General features: G+C 38.1%; 1 protein-coding gene across 1 annotated transcript; it reads right to left on the bottom strand.

Moving 5' to 3' along the window:
• Positions 1 to 366: 366 nt before the first annotated feature.
• Positions 367 to 27,737, bottom strand: LOC140947389 (uncharacterized). The gene is made up of 14 exons (XM_073396472.1): positions 27,674 to 27,737; positions 19,917 to 20,180; positions 15,688 to 15,843; positions 15,183 to 15,332; positions 14,476 to 14,646; positions 14,307 to 14,365; positions 12,596 to 12,767; positions 10,603 to 10,722; positions 9,703 to 9,812; positions 9,492 to 9,583; positions 7,777 to 8,183; positions 5,941 to 6,933; positions 4,082 to 4,921; positions 367 to 1,962 (listed from the first exon to the last, which is right to left on the bottom strand). The coding sequence occupies exons 1-14, from the start codon at positions 27,695 to 27,697 to the stop codon at positions 1,651 to 1,653; spliced, it is 3,870 nt and encodes a 1,289-aa protein (XP_073252573.1). The 5' UTR covers positions 27,698 to 27,737; the 3' UTR covers positions 367 to 1,650.
• Between the last annotated feature and the right edge of the window lie 172 nt (positions 27,738 to 27,909).

Here is a 27,909-nt window from a genome sequence, read left to right as displayed (position 1 = left end):
TAAAGTACCTCTCCCCTGGGGATGGACCATTAGAAAAGTGATGGGGGGCGGTGGGGAGTGGGGATTTTTAATAAGAGACGCAAGATTTTTTTTTGTACATTAGAATCCTTAGGAATATTTTTTTATTAATAATTTCCTGGGGGAAATTTTTGGGGGGCTTCTTCCCCACCCCCCCCCCCCCCTCCTTATCCCCTCGCTCCCCCATCACTTTTTATGACTCCGCTTAAGACTCCGATTCTTGATTTTCACTAGGTCATAAGCGCTCTTACGATTCCGCTTACGACTCCGACGGCGGCGAGTCCGACGCTAGTGAAAACCAGCCTTAAACCCTGCACTTGCACCACTTCGTACATTTCTCCGTCGTCATCACCCGACTGCCGTGTGAAATTACCTAATTTAACGTTTTATGGAGGATGTAGGTAGACTCGAAACAACGATTTCCTTTGACGTACATACATGTTGGGAGGAACCAAGAGTAGTCAGGTCGAGGTACCGGCGTGAATAAAAATAACGTTTCTGCAGTTTAATGTTTCCCCTAAAACGTTCACGTTTCATTTACTATTTAGACACCATTCACCATTTAAAAGCATGTAATATGTTATTAATAGTTTTCATAATTAGAGGCCTTTTGTTCACCACCATTTACATACCGGTTTACATTCTTAGTATTGAAGGCAAAAGTGGGACACCAATAAAAGTAGTAATCTCAACGTGCCTTGATTTCGAACATTTTTTCTGGCCTGCCGTGAGGCTACGAGATTATATTCTTTATTAATAACTAATTTAGACTTTTACGTATTCTGAATAAAGGTAATTTCCAAAAACCCTCGCTTTCAAACTGAGGCTAAGTGAAAATGTCATTTATTTGAATGACAATAGAAACGCACTTTCATATCAAAAGCAGTTACCCTAGCTTTAAAACAGAGTCTTGATGCAAGTCAGAAATAGCCGATTGGTTCTAACGTCTTTTAAAAATATGGATTCTACTGTACACAAGCTGTCGAACTGACTTATAATTTTTGTCCTTCTATCAGACGGCTCACCACTCTATTCGCGTTTCTACTCGTGTTGAAGGATGGACATTGTTATATTTGAATAGTAAGAAACCAGCAACTTAGAAAAAAATGGGCCATTTCCGAGTTCCAAAACTCTCACTTTCAAAACAAGGATAAGGGGGAAACCCTTTCCTGTGAAAATGAGCTTTATTTTCATGAGATTCATAGCCTCTCTTTGAAACAAAGGCTAGGGGCAACTCGGAAATGCCCATTAAAGTCACGAGTCAGATACTTTTTTAAGACGGGGCGGGGCAGGGGCTACTTCACGTTATTTGTAGACTGCAAGCAGTCTCTCTTTTTCTTCAGATTTAGAGAGGGGAGCGCACGGGCGCGCGAGCTTTGAGCGGCGAAGCCGCAAGAATCGAGGGACGAGGGTGGCGATCCCGTCTCGCGCCATCAGTCACGCGCGTGGTCATTTTCATGTCTCGAGCGTTTCGCTCGACGGGCCAAGAAAAAAGAGAGACTACTCGTAGTCTAATTAGTACTTGAATGAAATTATCCCTCACCCCTAGGTTAGCTTATAAGGGTAACGGCTTTGAAAGAACTGTATAGCTCTTCATCAAACCCCTAAAAGATTCTCAAACATTTGTTTCAATTACTCAATTTCCACGTAGCAAAAACGTTCTGCTACTTCATTTTTCATGACAATTTTATGGCACAATGCTTCTTTAAGCTGTTCGCAGGTTGCAGCAGAACTCTGATTGTTTTTCCAGGTTTTCAGCATCTCGTAACATTGTTCGTACACGTCGTTTTGCTTGTTCATCTCTATCTGATTCAGTTGAGGATCTGTAAGACCCAAGATTCGTCCAATAACTTTCCATTTCTTGCACGTGATTTCACCTGCCAGATTGAGAATATCGATGTCTGCAACCTTTCGTAGTTTGCGTTGGTTTTCGTGAGGTTTTTCCTTGTGAGAAAAGACCAAAACACAAATCAGTTACCAGCTGTCGCGTCCTGCCCCTTTGACGTGTTACCAACGAAGCACTTCTATCGTTTAGCGTTTATATGGTTTCTCACTGGCTGATTATGTTGACACGAAAAAATCTTCAAATTACATAGAAGTTAATTATAGGTGAATAGGATAAAATTTATTTAACTTCAGTATCTCGTGCAAAAAACACGCTCAGATACTACGAAACTCAAAACCTTTGACTTGCGTAAAGAAGCTAATACGCCACATTTCCCATACTGCACCTTATTTGCCCCCCACATTTTGCGTACCCTTTGATTTTCATTTCTCCTGGGTTTTACAGCCGTCACAAGAGAAATTGGGGGCAAATAAGGTGCATCATGGGAAATGTGGAAGTGGCGTACAGTCCATTTTACTGGTATTGGCTTAGTATCGAAGCCCTTGAGTGAACGTGAGACTGTGGTTGACCTTGTTCTCATACAAACCTCCTTCCTCTTCTAGTGAAAACCATGCTTAAAAACTACTAGTTATCATAAGAACTAAATGATTTTAAATTAGTAATAAAGCAGGAAGGGATGTTTCAAAACAAGGTCCACTCCAGCTTCCTTTTCACCTGTAACTGTAATTTGGATTATTCTGTCAGGAATTTAGCAGTGGGGTCGATAAACCTGTGAAAACTCTGAGAAGTGAAACCCATTCTATAATAGGCTATTTTCGCTTCATTCAACTTCTTTGTGAGGTTATAATGAATTTTAATATATAAGTAGTAGCCTCGTTGGGCGCTTAAAAGATAATAATAATAATAATAATAATAATAATAATAACACTTATATAGCGCTTATCCGCATGCGTTCTAAGCGCTTTACATCCATTGTATTACAGTATGACTTAGAAATTATAAATAAGATGTTAGGAGAATACTAATTTCATAGGAACGCACTTCACTTCTGCGTGAAAAAAAAAAAATTGGATGGAAAGACTTACTGTATAAAATCCCACCCCAGCCTATCCTAGCTATTTATAATTACCCTAGTCGGCTCAAAACCCTTTTATCATGGAGAATACCGTAATATTCCGAAAATAAGCACCTCCATGTACAAGCCCCTCCAAATATAAGGCCCCCAAACTCCTAACGCAAAAAAACCTCCTTTAAATCGCCCCTCCAAATATAAGCCCCCCCCCCCCCCCCCCGGGGGACTTTTACTTGGAAATTGCCCGCCAATACAAAGTAAAACAAAGCAAAAACGGTAAATTTCCTTCCAACTATCGGGCTAACCCAATCGATTTTCAAACGCAAATTCTCTCCATAGATAAACAACTCAAAAAGGGCCTTTGAAAAATATAAGCCCCGGGCTTATTTTCGGAATTTTACATGTGGTTAAATATAATTTAGGCAAAGTTAAACTCGAGCGAGTTGGCCAGCGGTCTTCTCCCACTTCAGTATGTGACCTACGGGGCGGCCCGCGGGAATCGCAGGGCTCCTTGTGTGCCCTTTTGCTAGTGTTGCTTTGCATTGTAGCTTTGCTTGCTGATCGTAGCGGATCATTTTTAGCCTTCTTGCGAATCATTGCGGATTCTTGCTGATCGTAGCGGATCAATGTTTGCCTTCATGCGAATCATTGCGGATTCTTGCTCCCTCTCCTCCCTCCCTGCCTGGTGGTTTGGTAAGTATTTTCTCAGGTAAGTATTCTCTTAGGTAAGTATCCACTGAATTTATCCAGTGTGACGGTGCCGGTTAGTGGCTGCTCTTGGGGTGGTTCCCGCTTCCAGGGTTGCCATGGATACCTCCTCTCTGCTTATTGCATTTGGCCCCCCAATAACCTTTAAGGCACCTGCTCCCAAGCTCATCATTAGCGATAAGTTTAAAGTAGTTTTAATTGTTAATAGGTTTGATATTTCATTTCCTTGTATTAATTAATTAGGTTTTATTCTTACTCTATTATTAGGAATTTCTTGTACGTATCATGTACACTTTTTACACTAGTCAGTTCCCTCGGGAAAAGTTTTAGTTTTGTTTTCCTTTTGTTTCTCTCGACTTCGTCTCGGGACATATCAGGACACTCCAGAAAACAAAAATGTTTCCCTCCTGACCTGACATTAAGTAAATAATACTCACCTCGGATTTGACACAGGGATACCACTTGTGAAGACCAGTCAATGTGAATCTCGACACATCGCCAATCTGTTTAGGGCAGGTCAATAATGTCTCAGGTTCAACATTTGTGATGGGAAGCAGATGCAAGCAGTCCTGATCTGAACATGAAGCTGATTTATGACGTTCACATTGGATTTTTGAACTGCGCGTACACGCCAAGCACACAACACAAATTTCATAACGTACATTGCCAAAACAGTGCCACTGTCTGCATAAGCTTTCCAGTTCTTCTTGGAATAAAGTTCTTACTTTGACGGCAGGAGAGTCTGTCGACAGGTCTTCCCGGTTAGTCGAAGCATTTTTATAACATTTAAACACCAGCTTGATGCCACGCTTACTACAAAGAAGAACAAGATCAAATTCACTTTTCTGACCTAGAAAGAAGTGCGCACCATTGCAATACAGTTTGGGTGCTTGAACACACTTCAGCTCCGAGGATCGTGCAATAAGACGAGAAACAAGTTGTGGAAACAAGCCATGGGGGACAAATCCACCACAGAACGTAAAAACAAGTGGGCATGGATCACTGTCCTGTGGTGTAAGGGACCACAGGTCACCCACTGACTTTCCCAGTTGCGCTGGCACAAAGTACTTGGTCTCTTCTGTCGCTTCTGTGTCTGAATGGTTGCCAGGACAAAACCGTGCAAGAAAACCGTACATCTCCATCATGTGCAAAACACTTTGCTGTAGTGATTTGTTTCCATTGCCTTGTAAATTATCTTTGAATACTCTGTCGATAAGGTGCTTGTGCAAAACACCAGTGGTTTCAAGCTTCTCCCAAAGTTCACGATCTACAGGATCCTGGTAAAAATGAAACAATGTACTTATATTTAGTTTCAGAACTTTTTTAGAACATTTTTTCGTCCTTTTTAAAACATTACAAGCTATTGTTTGCCTTTAGTTCCCATTAGCCCAGAATGTATCACAAGAACTGAGGCTACAATTTTGGTCATTAAATTTTTCACTCTCAAGCAACGATTCCTTGCATGCAGTCCACTATTGTTCATAACCACATGAAATCTCCTCCGAATATTTTTTGCTTTTTCAGCTTTCTGTTACGGTACGTCATTCGCCTAATAACAAAAAAATTTATAGACAAATGACGTAAATTGTCCAAACTTGAACGTCAGCAAGAAAAAAAACCGGGAGATTTAGGCCAATCACAAACGGGAAACGATTTGAATGAATAAAGACAGGCATGATGCTTGTTTCATAGTCTAGAAATGAGAGAGCAAGAAAAATAACCAGCCAGGCGTGGCTTTTGTAAATACAAAGCGAGCATTTCTAACAATATTGGTTCATATTAAGTTTACGTGCTTTTTCGTTAGTTTCACAGACCAAAAGTTTTCTTTTCATGGCAGCCTTAAAGTTCATGTAGTCGTTGATGAATGTTGTTGCATTGAACTCCATTATCTTAAGAAAGCAAGGAGTGTACCACAGAAACTTTCTAATAAAATTGATATGTGGTTTCTTTCATTATCTTCGCTTCACAACGTAAGATCTTCGAGATTGAGTGCTTACTGCAATGAGCATCCATCTTGGTTTCATACGTATTGTGGGAGCGGGTGTAGGGTTTTACCTGTCCCTACGTCCCCCAGTAGATTTGATGCTTTTGAAACCAAGATGACCTCTCATCACAGTAGGCGCTCGATCTCAACTACCTTACGGAACAATAGGGTAGTAAATGTATGAACAGTCTACAATTTCCATTAAAAAGTTCACCTATTCATCAATATTTACCCTTACTATACTTGATGCACCAGAGTACTGAACTGGATCAATTTTAACATTCTGCATAAAAATTATTTTGGCAGACCAACCTGCTCTTGATAAGGTCGAATAGTGCTGAGATTTTTGAAGAGATTTATCAGCCACTGAGTATCAAGGACAACTGTATCCCTGAAACGCACAATCAGTCCCAAGTCGTGGTAATAATTCAACATGGCGTCAAGCTGTTTGTCATCTTCGATGAAACAGTCTCGCCGTGCAACGTTCTGTATTTCACTAAGTGTCAAATAAAACTTTTCAGTGGCTAGTTCCTTCAGAGCCTTTTCAAAGTTGAACCACTTGACAGGCAAGTCTGCAAAACAATCCAAACCGGATGACAAAATGTCCCAAACTTTTAATTGTATATCTCTGACACCAGGTGAGTCAGATGACTTGGTGTTGTCCACTCTATAAAATGGACCCAACACATGCTCCTGGAATGCTTTGCCTTTTAAGTTTGACGTGATCTTAGCATGTGCCTCTTCTATATGTCCTGCAGAGACCTTGTCAGCATGTGTCCCTACTAAAAGCACAGGAGGGGGTAGACAACGAAGGGTTGATCTACAAGTGTTTATAAAGTCATGATCCACTGAGGGATGGCGGATGCTGTGAATAGACACCAACCAGGACAATAACATGTCCAGATTGGTCTCATGAGATGTGTTCTTCAGAGGCACGGTATGCCCTCCGTGCTTAACTGATGGTTCTGCCAGTTCATCCAGGTTTTTGCTCAAGTTGTGAACCAGAAGATAAACAGCTTTATGGGAGAAGAAAACGGGGTGCGTAGCGTAGTACAAGTGCTGACCAGCAAAGTCCCAGATGTCAAGAACAGTTTCCCTGTCATTGCCCTCCCCATCCTGGCTTTCTTGTCGCCTAAGAAATTCTGCAACAAGTGGGGTTAACTCCTTTGGCATCGTAATATCCGGCTTCGGAGTACGCCTCTCTTGATAGCCATCGACTGAATCCTCAGAGGAGATACTGACATCTTGTGTGGGTACGGACGATAAAAGCTTGTCCACGAGAACCTGAGGAACACCACTCATCAACTGTGGGGGAAAAGCATATTTCACTGTCATATACTATTGTCATCAAAAGTGACGCAATTCTGTTCAAGTTCTCTACTGGTCTGGTCTCTGTTTCTTTCTTATTTGTTACAGTTCCTGAATCGATTACCTGCATTATACTTGCATTTAATCACGACATATTTAAAACTTTGGCGAATCAAATATAAACAATAAATGTAGTAAATTCAAAGAAAATAATGACAGCGTTACCAATTTTAAATGGATGTTTTTCCGACAAAATTCCCTGAGCTCCAACCGATTTTCACTGATACTGCATTTCTTATTTTTTTTCAGCTTCTTTAACAGGACATTAGTATTCTTGCTTTTATACTACTACATGAGAAATTTCTGCAATTTGATTGGCTTGGAGCAGTGATATTTCCGCTTAATTTGAAATACCTACATGTGAAAATTACAAACCTTTTGCGGGTAGTAGTATAAACCAATAATAGCATGATTTCTACGTGATATTTGGCATAAATACCACTCGTGATATTTCAAAATTGTCTCAAATTTCACTCGCCTAACGGCTCGTGAAATTACGTATAACAATTTCGAAATATCACTCGTGGTATTTATGTCAAATATCACTACAAATCATGCTATTACCTATACTAATTTCAATTTCTTTACCTTGGAACTTTTCACTGGTGTTAATAACATGATAACCTTCACGAAACCCTGAAAACGAAATTCCTTTTTTTTTCTGACTTAGCCAAGAACTAGGTTTCCCTGTATTTTTTTTAAATCCGCTGCCTTTCCCATGACCTTAAAAAAACGTTTCCCGGGCCGTGACAACCTAGAATAAACTTAAGATTTATATACCTGTGTTGGTTCAATGGCATGTTCTTCATCGATCTTCATTTTCTCTTTCTTTGGTGATACCTGTTTTTCATTTGCCTTCTCCTTTGTCATGTTAGCGGCAACCAGTCTCGCTACACTCCGATCCTCCGGTCTTGCCTGCTTATCCTCATTACGATCAGCAGCCTTCCAATCAACAACTTGCTCAACAGTAAAATCAAACTTTGATGGATTCACTTCCAAAACCTCTGTGCTTGGTTCATCTGGATTGAAGGGGAGACCAAGCAATGATTTCTTAAGACTTGTCTTGCCAGCCCTGTCCTGGCCTATTATTAGAAGTCGAGCACGACATACTTTCACCTTTCCCTCTAAGACAGCATCTCTGTAGGCCAGTTCTGCTTCAATACCACGAGCCCTGATTTCAAGCGGAACTGTAAGGAAACAATTAAAATCGTGAAAACATTGAGGAGGAGGAGGAGGTACAAAAACAGTGAAAATGAGTGGGAGGATGTGGAGGCGGAGGTGGAGAAGAAAGAGGGAAAACAATAAAAATGTGTTGGTGGTAATAGAGGGAAACAATAGAAATGTGGTGGTGGTGGTGGTGGTAGTGGTGGCAGTGGGGGAAAACAATAGAAGTGTTGTGGTGGTGGTGGTGATGGTGGTTCACATGAAAGAAATATGCTAATTAGCAGGAAGGCGCGAAATTTTCCTTCAGGTTGGCCTACTCCGGGCCGCATCCAGTTGTTGCTTTAAGGTCTCTAATAGAAATGTGGTGGTGTTGGTGGATGTGGTAGTGGGAAAGCAATAGACATGTGGTGGTGGTGGAGGGAAAACAAAAATGTGGTTGTGGTGGTGGTTATGGCAATGGAGGGAAACATTAGAAATGTTGTTGGGGTGGTGCGGTAGCATTAGAAATGTGGAGAACCAAAAAAAGGAGGAAGGAAAGGGAAAAAGTATTTTTCATGATAGAGAGAGTTGGCCTTCCCGAGGACGAATTTGACTACGAGATTTTCTCAATACTAAGTATTGTTCGCGCATGAGCCAGGGGAAGTCATTTTGGCGGGAAAACATGATAGCCGTAGTCATGCTACAACAGGGATTTAGCGAGAATGCTGAAGTAGTGGGAGCAAGTTGTCAAATGTTAGAAGTTTTAGATCGGGAGAGGGCTGAACCCCTTCAGTATAAATAACCGTGCTAAATTTTTTGGTGAAAAAAAGTAGAATGAAGCTTTCCGGAGCGTCGTTTTTTTTTTGGAGAACACAGGCAAATCTCGTACTCGTACTTGTTCTCGTCCTCAAATCTAAATCTCTCTAATTACGATTTGCACGCCAATAATCAGTAAGCCGGAACTGGTATAACTGTGTTAGAGAATGAAAGTGGCAAGTGATAGAACTTGAATAATTACATTACGACTCGGTAATTTTAAGTCACAGGCGAGTCAGCGCACTTCAACAACATGAAATAACCAATGACTACTACTCAGTTATTAGTCATCCTGTCAAAAGCAAGACCTTCATTGACCTGGAAATAACTGGAAAACCTTTCCAACAGGTTAAACTACCTAAAATGACCTTATCTACGAAAATGCCATGACGTCATGGGTATTAATGTATTCCACTTCACACCAATGAGATTTCACTTTAAAAAAGGATAATTCAGTCCCTACTATACTACTCTCTACAATAACCATAACTTAGCATACAGATTTCCCTGCAATTTGACAATTGATTATTAATTACCTCTATCATCATCATCAATTTTAACGGCTTTTTCCCTTTCAAAACATCCCGTCATTCCATCTTCTTTTTGACCAAACCACATGCCGTTATATCTACAAAAACACATGTACATCAGATTAATTTTATTTATCTATTAATTTAGTATCAATAATAGTACAGTAAACCCTTTGATATATTTTGAGATCCCGATTTAAAAACTTATTTAATGTACCTTGCTGTGTCTTGAGAAATAACCCAGACCATTTCACCCTTCTTGTATTTTAACTGACAAGGGCTGGTGTCATTTATATCCACTGTAAAACAACATTTCACTGGTTTTTCCTGCAAAGGGCAGTTAATTCAATGTTAATTTAGACTGATTAGAAACATCAACTTTTGGGTGTATAATTCTATTTTCCAACTATTCATAATAAAGATGTTCACACATTTTTCATGGACTTCCACGCATCTTGTTTTGGTGTTGTGAGACAACACGGAAATCCATAGAATCCAGTTCAAATTCACCCCTTTCATACAAAGAACACAGTTAGTTTTATTCTCTGTGAATATCATTTTTATGTATGTATAAATCTAAACAAGAAAAATATGTCATCATAAGTGAGCACAGGAGAGATTGAAAAGCTTTTGTTTTTACTAGAGATAGTGCTATTCTTAAAAATGCTGAGCTTTATACAAAATTTCAAAATACCTTGTACTTTGTATAATTCCCTGTCATTACGGACAGGGAGTGTTTCTCACTCACTTCCAAGGGAGTAATATCTGACTACATTTTTTTTGCTACATATTTGACAAATTTCCTGAAAATCTTCAGCTCATACTGCGTTTCCTTGGGTATTCTTGTTCTATAGTTGTTTCGAAAATGCATCACATTCGCTTTACCACAATATCCCTCAGCTGTCATAAATATTCCAAACAACAAACAACCCAGTTCTTTCCACAAAGATAGAAATGGCAGCAATTGTGAAGTCACTGCTCAATATAACCAATCTTGTTACATAAAAAAATCAGCCACTAAGTTCCCGTATGTAGTGATTCTGAGAGTGCTTTAGTTCCTGTTAAAACACTCTCTCCATATAGTGATTAAATGGAAACTGTTCATTTAATACCACACCTTAGCAAGGACTTTACTAATTTCTTGGAAAGCTGGTCTGTTATGAACATCTGCAGACAAGCATCGCTCCATAAGAGAAGTAATACCACTAGGACACACCATAGGGGACTTCATGTCATGCTACAAAGAAGATTATTTGTAGTTTAAAACCTCAACACATCAAATAAAAAATGCAGCTGTATCCCCTTCCCAGAAGGGCAAATCTACAAGAGACCCAGCCACATTTCTAAGAGACCATTTATCGATAACCTCCAAATTTATTATGGCATATATACCATATAGTAGCAGGGTGCCGGAGATTTTATTTTCACTTACTTGTATTTCAAGAATGGACCTGATTTTGATACCGAAAGTTTTTGTTAGACTATTTATTTCATTGAAGATCATTTTCAAACAGGAAACTTCAACTGCACACAGTGGAAGCCCCGGGAGCAGAAGTCACTGAAGTGAATTTAAAGACAAGTGCTTATTTGTTGACCTACATCAGCAGAAGTTTTTTACCTACGGTCGACAACCACAGGCTTAATATCCTTCCATTTCAAAACCGCAGAATGAGGAGGGAATTTTGTCGTTGGTTGATTGGAAGTAGGCATAGAGGCTATTGCATCATAAGTTTTAGCCTTGCTTAAAACTGTAGTCGCTCGTGAGCAATTCATAGGCGCTGATGGTGACTGGGCGCCATTAGGCAGCGTGAGGTGCGATATTGCAGAATATCATAATATCAATCATTACTAAAATATCAAAATATCAAAACCTTTAGTTCATGATATTTTGATATTCTGTAATCCTGCATTTAAGTGGTTAGGGAGCAGCCTTAAAACACATGTTAAATTTTAAAAAATTCGTGTCCGAACTGTCCCATACAGATGATACAATAGCCAAATTCAATAATTAGTCTATTATTAAATAATTACTAGTTTAAAAACAAGCTAAAACATGCTTACCTCCGTCAATGTTAAGTTCATCTTCAATTAACTGTTTATCGGCAAGTTTAGGAGATAAAGGGTTGTTCAGTCTGCAAATACTCTCCGAATAGCAGATGTCATCTGTTGAGTCGTCTTCTTTTTGTTCTTGCTATGCTTATGCCAATAGTTCACCTATTTCTTCCTCGTGGAACAAGTGAAATGTTCCACCATTTTGTACTGCCTACCAAAAACAACTCAACCTCGTCTCCAGCTCTTCTCGGTTCACTGTTCAATAATCTGGCAATTTTGCCGCACAATTGACGCCATTTTTCACATCTCGCAAACTTCTTCCAAATTTGGTCGCCATTAGCTGGTTATGATGAATTAAGCGTGGGATTTTAGCCAATCAGAAATGGAGAAATATTTTAAATGAATAATAATCTTTTATGATCTCATTACAGGCAAGGTGCCGCAAAAATGCTATTTTCCTTGTTATCTTGAAATGAAAATCAGGCCAAGTTGAGTGTACTTTTTAAAGTACAAGTCGGCAAAAAGTGAACCAAATTGGCTGAAATTTGGCCAGCTTACTGCCAGGTAGTTATTCTAAAAAAAGTGTCTGCGAATTTTGATTTCTTTTTTCATTTTTTAGTTACAGTATTTTTTCCACAGGTAATACAAATCAGTTGTTATCCCTAACTTTACCTGCTTAAAACAAAAGAACAAATGCACTTCACAAAAATCTGTATGTTAGTTTTTAATCAGATGTGTCAACAAGTGAATGCAATCATAAATGGTTTCTTCTGTTTATTTTTGGCTGGCCTGGACTTAAATTTACAGAGACATTTACAGTTGCAAAAAACTTGTCATTTCTGAAATGCGTTCGTATTTTGGACTTTCAAAAGAAATAAGCTGTAATCTTGAACTATAAAGCTTTCAGAAAATTTACGGTTTGTAGGTATTACAATTAAAGCTACAAACACAAGCACAATCCGCACAAAGTCAGTGGTGAAGGTGGGATCATACCTTAAAATTAAGAGCTATCCTGACTTATTTTATAACACTCACTGCTATTTTAAGTGGCTACTTACAGAAAAAAGATCCAGTAGTTCTGCTGAAAGGTGAGAAGTCAGGTATCTGAACATTTTATCAACAACTTGCGCAAACATAACCATGACTTTCTCGATTGAAAGTTCATCTAAATTCTTCTCTTGATCTCCAGTTAACGCTGATCTCAAGAGCCATTCCCTGTGATACCCAGGCCTATAAAGCAGACCAATTGTATATTTAAATTATAGTTTGATTTCAATTTTTTTCTAGTAATCAGGGGACAGATTTTAGCCAAATTCAGACAGTGACAACTGACCTCCTTAAGGACTCTGTATGGGTATCTACGGTCATCGATTTTGTCATTCATTTTCCATCAAATCATCAGTTTTTCAGGGAACTGTTGCATACCAAAAATTATTTTGCAAAGTAAGGGTACTAGCGAGCCCAGCATAACCATAACAGTGACAGAAAAAGAAAACAAGCAAAACAAAAATTCTGAAATTGCAGCACACTTTCACGATATACATCGTCAAACTTGATTGAAATGGCATTGATCCTTGCTTCATCAATGGCGATTGTCTTAATTTTGATTTCCTTGGAAATACCCATACAGAGGCTCACATTATAAAGTGAAACATAATATAACCACCAAGAACATTGAAGGAAGTAAATAATGCAGCAAATACAAAAGAAGGCATAGATGGAAATATTTGAGAACTGTCCAGTCTAACAGTTTTTCAACATTTGCCTCTTTTTTGTTTTTGTCTTTATGAGACAAATTACAGTGGAACCCCGCCTTACGGTCACCTTGTTATTACGGCCACTTTTTTTGGCCCTGCAAAACAGCCATACATCTCCTTACAAAAAAAAACCTGTTAATGCAGTCACCTGTTAATACGGCCAACGGCCACATTTTAAAATCCCAAACAGAGGAATCTCTTATAATTTCACCCCGTTAATACGGCCACTTGTTCCAAATAGTTTAGAACTCTGGGACTATTTTTCAGTTTTTAGACTACAGTACATCAAGTACACTTGTTGCGATTTATAGCTGAATTTTCAAAGTGTTTTATTTACTGAAAGAAAATTTTAAGTCGTTTTTTCAATTACTGTACGTGATATCTTCATTCTGGTTGTTTATTAGTGCGAACAGTTGTTCAAGAAATGCGAATGCGATGTACGGTGCACTTGTCATTACGGCCCTCAAGTCATGAAATTTGAGCCTGGCCCAATAATACTATACGGCCAAAATTTTTTGACCCATTGGTGACCGTACAGGGTTCCATTGTATTGTTGTCACAGAATTTAGATATTGTCATTTATGCTAACTTTGAGTTTCATTGCCAGCACAAAAGGGAAAATGCCAGGTGTCCACATCACACACATAGTCAGAAGTGCTAACTAAGGGATTGTGTAAGGTTTGGTATTTTGGGTTCATTAAGTTAGAAGTCGGTAATATAACAGAAGTGTCCAAAAATATAGGTTCAATTTTATTTGACTCTGAAACAATGTTTGAAATCTCAAAAGAGGGTGTGGGATTGCAGAAAATTGAATTCAGTTCTTAAAAAACGAAGGATAAAAAACAAATAAAAGTGCTGTTTTGTTATTCTTTGCTTATTTTACTGAGATGCAAATGAGCATGAGCTGCTTTTCTGCAATCCTGCTGCATACCTCCTTCTTAAATAAATTTATAGGCTGCACTTAAGCTAGCAGTTTAAGCCCAGTCTGGGTTCACAAATTGTTCAAACTTACACACTTTCTCTGTCTGTTTTCCCCTTATAATAACAACACATAAAACCACCAAGTTTCACCTGCAAACGAAAAAATGATAAACAGTCAGTCTCAAGCAAAGGAAACCAGTCACAATATATCAAAAGTCTTATATCCCATATATATATTGTTTATTGTACACTTTATCTACCTTTTCAGGTGAAGAGATGTACACAAAAGGTCCTATGACAGATGAATGTAATATGTCCTTTGCTTCTAGGTATTCTAGTGCTGATGAAAGCTGTGAGGCATAAAGCCAGGCATGAAAGAATGATGGAACAGGAAACTCCTCCAGGTTTCCATTACTGAATACTTCAACTACCTGATGGACAAAAAGGAGAGGACAAGAAAAGATTATAATTTCTATTAGGATACCTTTGCATGCACAGAATAAAAGTGAGTTGCACATGGGCTGCTTTCAGCCGCCATGATCCATGCTAATTTTGAAGACATTCTCTGAAGTTCTTACTTTGAGCCTGTTGATAAAAACTGGCCATGTGATGAAAAAACAACCTCTTGAACAGCACTTTGAAAATTAGGCATTTTACAAAAATAATGTAGTTACAATACTGGAATGTATATATCAGTTAGCTCTCTCATTATTGTATGGCTACATAACATGCACATGTAGATCTTGTACCCCCATCAGAAAACCCAAAAAGGGACTTTGGATGACTAACACCTTGGCGGAACCTTTTGTTTATCATTAAAACTTAAAACTATATTATTATTACACATATTGTTGAGTTAAAAAATTGACAAGGAAACCGATTATGCACTTTTGAATTGAATCATTTGTGGGAGTTAAAAGTGGAATAGTAAAGCAAAACAGACTGACATAAAATATTGGTTACTTACCAGTCCCACAGAATGTGCATAGGGGCCAAGAATCACAGTTCCATAGAATTTCATTATGTACTCATGGTCAAGGCCACTCATTATTTTGGCTTCTCTTACAAACAATTCGCGGTGTGCTGGACCAAGGTCACATCGCAGAACAACATCAATCTGTAAAAATATAATATATTACATGAACAAAGAGCAAAGGTGGTAGATAGAGTGCTGACCACTTGCTCATTTTCTAAAGTAAGATTTTCATACTTTGAGATAATGAAAAGGGGAAAAAAAAGGTTCTGGAATATGCCCTTTCTTAGACTGGATAGAGCATACTGGTACATGTAGCATGTCTAGATTGATTGCAATTGAAGAAGCCTGTATTTTGCATTATTGACTTTCTTTGTTCTGTGTCCTTTGAATAAGCTTAACCAAAACATAGGTAACCTTAAACGAAAGGAAAAATCACTAAGCATAGTCATGTAAAGGTGTGATATAAAATAAGAGAAAAAATTCCTTCACAAACAACCTTAGTATTATCATCTTGAGTCCATTGAGCATTATACACATCACCAGAATATGGCTTTCCAAGGGCAATTTTGCTTTGTAAGGAAATGTGATCTTTTGGTATTATGTGAACTCCACCATCCTCCAACTGCTCTTTGTATGTGTTCTTTTGAATTTTCTGAAAAGATCCACAAAATTATGGTGTTGTAGTCAGTTTTAAATACCACTGTATAATTAAAATTGTTTGATTAAGTTAACACACATGTATGTAGTTGAAACAAAGCAAAGCATTCTATTTTTGCCAGCCAGTAAGTTCAGTGAGTGCACTATGCTAGTCTCTTTTGGTAGAGGTTGTAAAATCAAAGGCCTGCCAGACTTTTGAAAAACTGTTAAAGATTGAGCTGATTATGTTAATAATTAACTCAGTAAGCATTAGGGATACATCAACACCTAAATGCTTGGACTCATCGGTTAATTGCTACAAATAGTATTTATGAAAATTTTAGTGGGGAACCTTCCTCTGTGTTTTTTGTCACCAAAATGTTATTGCGCTCTCCTTTCTGTAACTTAAATTCTCCATACATTGTACAAGTTGAAATGCAGCTCTTTCAAATAAAATAACATACATGCATTTCAGCATTAGGATATGCAAATTTTGGGGATTATTATTATTATTATTATTATTATCATTTTCCTGCTGTAATGCTAACACTCATGCTATCACTCACTTTCAAATTGAAACTCCCATGAATAGCAATAAAAGCAACCCTACTGACTGCAACCTCTCCCGAAAGGCCACATTTTTTGTTCAGGCAGACATGTCATACATTCACTCATCATCTCCACGACAACAACAGAGAGTAGTAATCACTCAAGAGCACATAAACACAATGAAACAAGATGATGTGGAGGCATACATTTGGGCGTCATTGTACTAGGCGTATGTGAAGCCTTTTATGTGTACAGTTGTACAGTCGAAGCTGTACTACAGTTACGACCACATTTGTGTTCTAGTTACGACCACATTTGTGAAACCACTTTTGAACCGTGACTTAACCTTTGTAATGAAAAGCTCTGGTAAGCCATGGCTCCCATAAGTGATCACGACTACTTTTGTGATTACTAAACTGGACTTTTCTTTTGTTTTTAAGCTCTCGCAAACAACCACTCAGCGACCACTCAGTCTTAGTTATATAAATCAACAGTTCAATGAAACTGTACACTGCACTAATGGTCTAAAATTTGGACGTAAGGTTTAGCCATGTCTATATCAGATGTAAGGACACTCATGACACATTTATTAATATTGAGAAGGGGGATGTGAAGATGTTTGGAGGAGGGCTGAAATTTTGGGTGTTTGGGTTCGGGGGGCTTTGAAAAATCAGTGACGGCATAAAATCTGGCTATAAAACTAAGGGCCTGATAACATGACCCGGTAGTTATAAACACAACAAAAATCAAAGTTGCGATTACATGACAACCGAGCCAGCCCGGTTAGCTCGGATCCCAGTACTGAGATGCCTGGATCCTGCTTGGAAATTTTCCAAGTAATCACACTTACTAGGCAGCCCGGCCAATGAACCAAGTGACAATATAAAAATGGCGGCTCTGGGCTGGTTAGGTCCATGTAATACCTGGATAAAAGTCACCTCAGCGGAGCTGGCCAACCCGAAAGCTGGGCTCGTGTAATCAGGCCCTTACTGTGAGTTGTATTGTCACACAGTTTCCACGTGAAGGCTTTGAAATTTTGGTGTTTTTGTGGTTCGTGTATGTGAGAATACGACTTAATCTAATTAACCCTAGGGTTTTAAAAATAACTGTCAAGCATGCAGTTTGCAAGTGAAGGTGTTGGACTTTGCCATTTTTACAGTTTGAACGTGAAAGAATGCAGATCATTTTGCTTGATAAGATTTTAAGAAATCACCTCCTTTTCAAACATCTGCAATGAAATTATGCATCGTTCAATTGTTAACATTAATTAGTTTCAATAAAATTATCAAACTGCCACTCATCACATGTTATTCCCCTCACTGAAACACTCCCTTATATATCTCATGCATGATCACTGAATTTTGCATGACATTTTCTTTGGCTCTCAACAACTGAGGGCAAAAATATTGTCAAACTCTTGGCTGTAAGCCACACCCATCAATTCCAATTATTTTGGACACATTTTCCTTCAAATTTCTGAAAATCACCCGGCTTCTAGGTAAGATAAAAATACCATAAACCAAAGATTTATAAGTGTATCTTTTTTTTGAAAATTATCCTTGCATTGTTTTAACATGTTTGTCGCCTTTAGTTTCTTCATCCCCACACTGTTGGGTATTGTGTTACTTTGTTGCAAGGTTTTTGAGATCATTAAAGTGGGATCAAGTACCCTGCTAGCAGAGCTTTCTTTCTGGCATGCCTATTACCTTTACGAGTCATTTGCATGGCAAATATTCACGTCACTTGGCTTGTCTACTTTTGCATGTTTTGCGTGCCCATTGCAACTTTGAATCAAAACAAGGCATCTTAATTACTCTATTTGGGCAAAGCCCAAATAATTAATACTTGATCATGAGAAATAATCAGATTGACCCAACTGATTGATCATTGACCATAATCATAACAATTTTTATTAAAATGATTATTATTATATTAGTGATTAATATTGTACTATTAATACAAATGAACCAGCCATAAACAACCACCAAAAATGCGAAGACTAATTATTAGTGGTTGCTTATGGGAGGTGCTTGCTTATATGAATGGAACCACAGGGCGCCTATTCCGAGAAGCGGTCCAGACACATCTACTTTATGGAAGATACTTCATTACATGCAATTGTTAAGTTGTAATTATTATTGTGTGTAATTCCATGTTGTCAATGAAAGTTCTTCTAAAACTCTAAGTAGCATAATAAAATGGTACATACAGTGAACATAGAGATCAGACCATGCATCAAGTGGTTGTTTACAAGAGGTTAAAAACAGTGGAAAATTATTAAACTGTCAGCCCCAAAACGTGGTCGCAGTTGCTTACAAGAGATGGTCATTTACGAGAGGTTCCAACTCGGAAAATACTTGGTGTTTTGGATACAACTGTAGGTGGTCACTTACAAGAGGTGGTCACACATGGAGGTTTGACTGCAGTTTAAAAAAACTAAGGTGTTCTATTTAAAAAGGACTCATAATGCAGGAGATATAATCCATTGATTTCCCCTCTCTAATACATTTCATAGGTTTTTGTCATGTTCTAAAACATGGTACAACAGTTGTACTTTATTCTCTGAAATGAATAAAAATATAATATTTTAATAAATTTAACAGTTTTAAAATACTATTGAGGGTGTTCTATTTTTAATGGACTTGTAATGCAGATAATACATTAATGACCCTTCTTTGATACATGTTATATGTTTTTGTCACGTTCTAAAACATCACACAGTGACCATGCTTATACATGTATTTCTCTTTATTGGTTTGTAAGATTTTGATTCATTCTCAAAATGTATTAATAAAAGAAGTATATCATCCAAAAACTCAAAAGTATATGGTATTTTGACTTGCAAACAAATTAAGTGAAAAATAAATCGAATAATAATCATTTTAATAAAAATTGTTATGATTATGGTCAATGATCAATCAGTTGGGTCAATCTGATTATTTCTCATGATCAATTATGAAATCTCAGTGGATTTCTAATACGTTAAATGTGCGTTGTAAAGAGGTGGCCAATAAGGCGGAGGTCAAATGTACTCCCCATGACGACCACCTCTCTAAAACCATTTACAACCAACTATAATTTCCACACTGGCATGCTATCAAGAGAATTGTTGAACTCTTGTTTAGGAACAAGCCTTTCTCTGATTGATGGCTTCCACACACTTCCCACAAACATGCATGTCCAGCTTTCCATCACTTACCACTTTTTTCCTCACATTACCAGTACCAGAAAAAGAGAAAACTTCAATACTTTTCTGAATTTTAATTTTTTAACAAATCGATAGGATGAAAGTGCAACCTCAAGGCTGTCATTAAGAGCCGGGGGCCGGGGATTTCCCCATGAACGTGGCCCTAGGCTACTTTCATAGGAAAATAAAAGAAAAATAGAACCAAAAGAAATCCCTAGTTGTTTGATTCCCACCTACTTGTTGCATTTACCTGGCAACTTGAAATCTTTGTGACAATCCTGCAGCTTACTCATGACTGTTTACAGTAATTCAATTAATAATTCTATAGTGTCCCAAACTGCAAAATAACTTACCAGAATATATGGTAAGTCTTCAAATTTCACAGTCTTGGAATCTTTGATCATTTTTTCTATTTCTTCTATATCATGGCTGAATGATGACTCTGATGCCCAGCTTGGCACTTTAGACTTCAATTCTGTCAAGTTTGTTTTCACTCGATTCTCCAGGTCTTCAATGGAAGTCACATCAGCAACAAAGCAAAAGTAGTTGAACAGACGAGTTAGTTTCCACTTTGACATCAGAAGGTATAGCTTGTCATAGCCATTGAGCTGTAGGTCCTTCCAAAATAGATGTTGCAGTTAATCTTCTTGTCAGTATAATTAAAATCCCAACTAGGCAATATTGAAAGCACATATTATATAAACACCAATGAAATACCAAGTGAGCTTTCGCGCAAAACTTGATATCTTCACATGTGAAAATATCACCATTGCTATGGCTTCATAATGAACCGCACTTTTCAGACCAAAACACTCTTTAAGTAAAATGGTTTGGCATTTCATTGGTGTTTATATAATAAATAGAATATTACATGGTCATTTGGAGATACGAAATTTCTCCTCGAGTGTTGAAAAATATTTCACGAGTGAATGCAGCGAAGGAGTGAAATATTTTTCAACACTCGAAGAGAAATTTCGTATCTCTGCCCAGCCATGTAATATCCTCTGTTTATTTTAGTGCATGTATTAATATACTGCAACTTGTCTTCTATGGCAAAGGATGAGAAATGGAGTGGAAAATAAAATTAATAAAGATTAATAAAATAAAAATAACATTCCACTATTTTTTAGATAGTTGAAAAAAAAAAAAACCTACTTAAACCATTTACAACAATTTGGACAAAATTATTACAGCTTTATTCTCGTTATTTACTTGAAAATAAACACCACATTTTATGAAAACATTTAAGGGCGGATGTCAGTAAGTATCAACCAGAGGTCTACAAAAGTGAAAAATCGAAAATTCTCAACAAAATTCACAAAGTAGCACTAGGTACGCTGTTAACATAAATGTAACTTTTACTTCGATCCGATAATAATATTATTTTCCACGTACGGGGGGGTTATTGGTTTCGGGGCTCTCGGACCAGGTTTTCCAGGCCTGAGACCATGGGTCACAAAAAAATCATTTTAAAATTCAAATCCATTGTAATGAGGACAACAAATAACTTATTCAGAAGAGTACATAATTGCACACATTTTAAGTGGTGATTTACTCAGTTTGAACGAAAGTGTAATATTTTGGATATTTTTCATTATTTTCAATATTTTGAACGTTTTCATTCAATGAAAAAATGGCAAATTTCAAAGCGCAAAATCATCGACTGGTACCTCGATTTCAGTAACGAGTCTTATACCACGTTAAAGAGCGTTATCTCTTCTTTTAAAATCTGTTTTCAAAACTACAGGCAACTTAAAAGAAAATTTTTGAGGCCAAAAAATACAAGTAGTACTTTCCTGAAATTTGAGCTTTCCAGACTCGGCAGGCCGATGCTAAAAACTCGCAAAAATACAATAAGAAATCAGTTTGAGCAACAGTGGTTTCATGTTATCAGCTTTCAGAAACCAAAACGTGTTTATAAAGCGATCTGATATAAATTAATGCCGTTTGCTATCAAGAAAGGCAGATTTAAGCTGTCAACTCCTACCAAGTGCACCAGTCACGTGAAGTTTAGCGTACAAAACAATGTTGTGAATGTCTGTTGTTCATACCTTAGCATGGTGTTTCCATATATTGGAAATGTCAAGTATCCACACGGGAGAACATACCAAACAACAACGTTTTAAATCCAAGCGCCAAAAGATCGTAAATGGCAAAGATTGCGTTACATTTCACAGAACGACCGCTTACCACTGTTGTCAGTCCTTTTTTCGCTGGAAGCTACGAGGAGTTTTCATTCCGTCATGAGTGATTCTTGATCAGCACTTCCTTGAAAGTCATCCCCGGACAGATGATAACTGAGGACTTTTCATCAAGACTCCTGTTGTTCAGTTTCAGGCTTTAGCAGGTGCGTAGTCAGGATTTTTCCGGAGGTACACCCAACTTTTTCTACATCGTCTTGCCCCCCTCTCCCCCCCCCCCCACCCCAAATCTCAACATTTTTTTAAGGTGCCTTTATTAAAGGTGGGGTTAACGGTTGTAAGCAAAAGCATTTTTGCTGTTTATGAAATGACACAACCTCTAAAATTCTTTAATTCTGTCGGCTTGTTATGTTCATTGACGTCAACAGTTTATCATTAATTCAGCTATTAAAAATCAAGCTTGTAGTACCTCCGACTTTAGTTTAAAAATGACTCTTTTTAACCCTTTTTGTCACATTATTTTTGACCGACAAAAGCACCACACATTGACGTAATTGTGCCCTACTCCGTCTACTCTGAAGACAGGTCGTGGAGAAAACAACGCGTTCACGCTTTACATCATCAAGCTTGCTATATAAATAAATCATCCAAGATTCGGTTCTCCAATTAATGTCGTCGCTTCTCTGGAAACCGATTTTTTTAGTTATGTTTATTTAATTCTATTTTTTCTCCTCAACGTTTTCGGGTACGCACATGCGAACCGTGCGTACAAGTAGCTATGCCCCTGTTTAGTCTCCTTAGCCCTGAGCGTTCCTCTCTTGCAGTTTTCGCAGGAGTGCAGGATGTGGTCCACCCAGTATTCCACGTCTCTATTAAATGACAGGCAGCACTTCTTGTTTACCGTTTCGTTATCAGACGGCGCTTAGACTTTTAGCCTTTCATTTAATTTTGATCAAATTTGTATCTTTTAGTTACTCAGTATACGTTCGATCCTGTCCTTGTAAACTTATACTTTTATACTTTAAGGGAGCTTAATACCTATATTAATTTTTTCTTCGTTTAGTGTCGTTCAACAGACCCAGTTTTTTGGCATTTTTTAAAAAAGCAAGAAAAAGAAACGACAAGGTTTATTTTTTTTTGGACTTAAATTAATTATTTCAATCTAAAAAATGAGCATTATAACAGGATTTCCAGGCATAAAACGTTTGGTAGTGTATCCTTTTTGCTTTTTACCCTTTTTGGGCCTTTTTTTTATGAAATTGACCATCACATTTTCCGCCATATTGACCATGTCTTGTTGTTTTCAGGCTCCATGGTAATGATGCTGGTGAGGCCTCCTGTTCTCAGATTTCTTGTGATTTTTTTTTTCACCCACCGACCGACCCACCCAAAACCAGGAAACCTATTCGACGCTAAATGAACGAAAAGGGGATGACCTAAGCCTTATGGTTTCTTTTTGGGCTTCCTCCCCACATTGCTTCCGCGTATTTCTGTATCCTGTTTTGTTCTTTTTTGTCAGTAAAATAAACTGAAACTGTACAAAAGACCCTCAATATTCCCTTTGGAGGTTCTCAAACGCGCATAAAAAAAATGAAAAACGCGATGATTTATTGACCGCAAGGGCAATGGGGTGGGGTTAGGACTCGTTACTGCGCTCCGGTACACTCGTGCGCTGTCAAATGGTCCCGATATACAAAATGAAAAATGACTGCGGACAGACTTTTCACGTCTAGACATCAAGCACCTTTTAAGATGGGACTTATCGCCTCTCCCTGTTCATGGAGTTGATTCAAGGTGTTGACGTCAATTTCGTGATTCCCTGCATGTTGCCGGGATATGTTTCAAAAGGGCCTTTCCACAGCTACGGAGTCCGCCGTCACCTTGTCAACCGTGCGAGAAATGATGTACTTCACAAAGACAAAGAGAAGTTATTTACGATTTGCCCCGCCCCCTACCCCCGAAAGTCTCCGACAGGACCGCTTCAAAGTACTCCCCACCCCCGGGCACAAATGGCTGGACTTGTTCCTGTGGTTGCGCGGAGGATAGTAACAGGTCTAACTAATTGCACCGTGCATCAATGACAGTTTAGCTTAATCAGAAGCCCCTTTTCCCTGGCTAGGTCAAGGTGTGTGCACCTCCTATAAGCTGTTTTTTTTCGGTTCTTACTGAAATTTTTGATCTTGAGGAAATTCACAATGACAGGAGCAGGTTATGGGCTTTTTTCCTACCCCTAATTCTATATCACAGGAAATTGAGAAAACCCTCAAGTTAGGCAAGAATTCGATAATGCTTCCATAATCATCAATTTTTTTCACTGCGTGAATTGGGTATTTTTTTAGCTTATTTTGAGCGAATACTTTCTGCTTCAAATCCAGGGTGGGCTTTCAAACACATTTTTTAAGCCAAATGGTTTTTGCGTGAATCTGCTTACCCGAACTTTTGGTATAAAAAACAACAAACATCTGAAAAAATCTTGTGTTGTTGTTGGTGGTGGCATATTTCCGATAAATTCAGTTCAATGTCTCGTCATACATTTCATGTATTTCGTAACGCCTATCTCGAGGCAAGCGTTCCGTCAAAATGTGAGCCCAAAAACAGGTGGTAAGCAGTCAATCTGTGAAAAGTAACGCAATCTCCGTCGTTTGAGAGCAGCCGAAGATAGTCTTGCCGATGCTGTCCTTGATGTTTTTTATTTCCAATATCTAGTAAACTCATGCTAAGGTATGAAACACACTCATAGGCATTGTTCTGTCCGCTAAAGTCTAATTCCTGGACACAGAAACGCTGTGCTTTTTGAAGTTTATTATTGTGCTTTGCCCTTTGACAACCTTACGTGACTTGTGCGTTTGGTAGCAGAAGATGGCTAAACTCTGCTTTTCTTGTTAGAAAACGGCTTTAAATTTTATCAGATTGCTCGATAAACACATGTTGGTTTCTGATAGCTGATAACGTTAAACCACTGTTGCTCAAACTGATTTCTTATTGCATTTTTCTGAGTTTTTAGCATCGGCCCGCTGAGTCTGGAAAGCTCAAATTTCAGAAAAGTGCTACTTGTATCTTTTGGCCTCAAAAATTTTCTTTTAAGTTGCCCATAGTTTTGAAAACAGATTTTGAAAGAAGAGATAACACTCTTTAACGTGGTATAAGACTCGTTACTGAAATCGAGGTACCAGTCGACGATTTTGCGCTTTGAAATTTGCCATTTTTTCATTGAACGAAAACGTTCAAAATATTGAAAATAATGAAAAATATCCAAAATATTACACTTTCGTTCAAACTGAGTAAATCACCACTTAAAATGTGTGCAATTATGTACTCTTCTGAATAAGTTATTTGTTGTCCTCATTACAATGGATTCGAATTTTAAAATGATTTTTTTGTGACTCATGGTCTCAGGCCTGGAAAACCCGGTCCGAGAGCCGCGAAACCAATAAACCCCCCCCCCCCCCCCCCCCGTACGTGGAAAATAATTCTCAGATCGAAGTAAAAATTACATTTATGTTAATAGCGTACCTAGTGCTACTTTGTGAATTTTGTTGAGAATTTTCGATTTTTCACTTTTGTAGACCTCTGGTCGATATTTACTGACATCCGCTCTTAATGTATGCACCTGACCATCTATATGATTGTATCATATTCATTGGAATCTATTTGGTTTCTACATTGTAACTAATTTCCAGACGTTTTGGAATTATAAAACATGGATTTACCACTGAGGCCCAGTTCAAATGTCAATCTTTTCATGTACCGAACTTAAAACCCATTTAGGTCACGGGCTCCTATGAGAGGACAGCAGAACAGCAGTGTTATGGAAATCCATTATCATTGAGTTATTCGCAATTCCTAACCTCACTCCATGGTCACCTATTTAATACGAACACCCACAAAAAGCTGTTTATCCCCACAAAAAGCTCACCAGGCGGATCGAGTTGCAAAATAAAAGCGTCAGTACAAAAGTAACGTCACAGATTTTCAATTGTGTTTCACGACAAATACTTGAAAGGTAGTTTTAGTTTGAGACTATGATAAATGATAGTGACTTTTCTTTAGGATGAACTAATTGGAGTAATTGCCTAGCAGTGGTGCCATGTCTCAGCAGACAGATTTTACAGCAGCTTCGAATACTGTGACATTTGCAATTTTTATTTTAATGGCCAAGAACAGCTGCAGTCCATTTCTTTAAGAGTAAAGAACTGTGTCTCATCAGGTCTTGGTTCATCTCAAGTGTCGAAGAGGAACCACAGGAACAATCATAATGACAACTTATGGAAAGAAGAAGAAGTTGAGGAATTCTTTAAGTGACTGTGTACCCAGTCACAACCACTTTTCAACCAAAAATGCTCTCAGTTGAAACAATGATCAGAATAGAACATGACCTTAGTTAACATTGGTTTGAACTATTATTGAAAGGTTTATGTTCTGTAAAATCTGCATTTTGGAGAAAATTGTAGCTGACATAATCTTCACCTGTACCTTCCTCTTCTATGTACGAAAAATTGATAATCAGATTTCAATAGCAACAATAACTACACAAAAAGAGGGTGGTTTGCCTGTGCTTTGGTTTCTTGTTGCTCAATATGATACCCATCTCAGCTCTGGGAAGGGGGGATTTCTTATCTTTGATTGCCCTGTATCGCCATCAAGGAGAGGAGGGAGATTAAATCTCTGACAGGGTCCCTGACATATTAAAGTCCCCTCCCCTGCCGAGGCCCTCCCCAGTTACCAATAGTTTCCATAAAAAGTTGTTTTGATGCCAGTTTATTCAGTCCAGGTTTACATATTTTTTTGTACTTGGCTTAAAGAAGGAAGAACATTCATGTACCTGCCAAGTGTCATGCCTAAGGTGTGATTGTCATGCCTGCGGATCAAAAACTTCGATCTCATGCCTACTCAAGCCTGTGTTCAAATTTTTCACCCCCAGTAGAAAAGTTTGAGCCATTACAGCATTAACTGACACATGTTGAAAAAAAATAAATTAAAATAATTTTAAAAAAAGTGGAACCAATGAGAAAAAAGAAAAGTCCATGTCAATGATCGCCTTTTCTCGACTTAAGGTCGTGTTCATTCAAGTTCTTGTGTTCATGTTAGGCCGAACTCCTCGGAACGTCTTTGGATATTTTCGGAACCCTATGAAAAATCCTGGCACTCTCAGGATAAAACTGTCACGCCTATAAATTAAAATAAGTTGGTGGGTATACATTCAACCTAAATATTTTTCTTGTTCACACACAAACTACACTTGAAGTGATGAAAATTTTTGTGTAATTTCGGTGCTTGAGGTCTTATCGAAACGATCGAAACGACCAGCTTCTGTCCCTCACCAGTGGGGATCAATGCCAGATGATTGGTGCATAATCAGATTGTAATTTCATTTTAGAATTGTAAATAATTATTATTTAGTAGCTACTCTGGGTCTATATAATATAGCACAAGCAGCTTAACATCAGCCAACTAGCTGCCTTCTCCTGTTATAAACGTAAAGTTAATCCTAATTGTAAATATATCAAATAATTTTAAAGATTGTTATCGTGGATATTAATCCCTCTTAATATAAATCTAGACCCGTGAATGGACAGTCAGCGTGGGAGAAAGGCAACCGCAAGCTTCCTTGCGGCGGGAAGGGCATGCATGACCGCATGACTTATTTAGAGAAACTCGGAGCCATTCCTGTATTTAACGCTAAGTCTTATTTAGCCACGTTCCAGGAATGTGCGATTAGCTTTCCCACCCACCGACTCCATAGGCAGTTATGATTGCCTTGATTTGTATCTTGTAAGTTGATTTATGGGCCTAGGTTTTCAACCAGGTTATAATTAGTTAGTATTACCATTTTATGTAAATAAGTAATTATAATGCTACAATAAACTGCCTGAACCCAACCGTGTTGTAAGTTTAGTTTGTTCTTGCGCTTCACAGTCATAATAAAAGTTCAACTATGAGCAAATGTTGAACAGTTAACTTCATCTTACCTCGTCTGTCGCCCTGGTCTCCATGAGATTGAGGCAAGAATGATATATATAAACAAACAATCGAATGCTCGACTTAAAGTTTTAAAAACAAGGTGAAAGCTCGCGGCCTCGTGTCCTCAGGCTACCGTGATATGGCGCCCTTTTAACCATAACAAGCAACCTCATTATTATCACACAGTCTAAAGAGTATCTTCGCTTTAAAACGCAGGTTCAGATCAGGGCTGGAACACTGCTTT

The sequence above is a fragment of the Porites lutea genome, chromosome 9, assembly GCF_958299795.1.
Source record: "Porites lutea chromosome 9, jaPorLute2.1, whole genome shotgun sequence".
NCBI classification, from domain to species: Eukaryota; Metazoa; Cnidaria; class Anthozoa; order Scleractinia; family Poritidae; genus Porites; species Porites lutea.
This window is presented reverse-complemented; position numbering and strand designations above follow the sequence as displayed.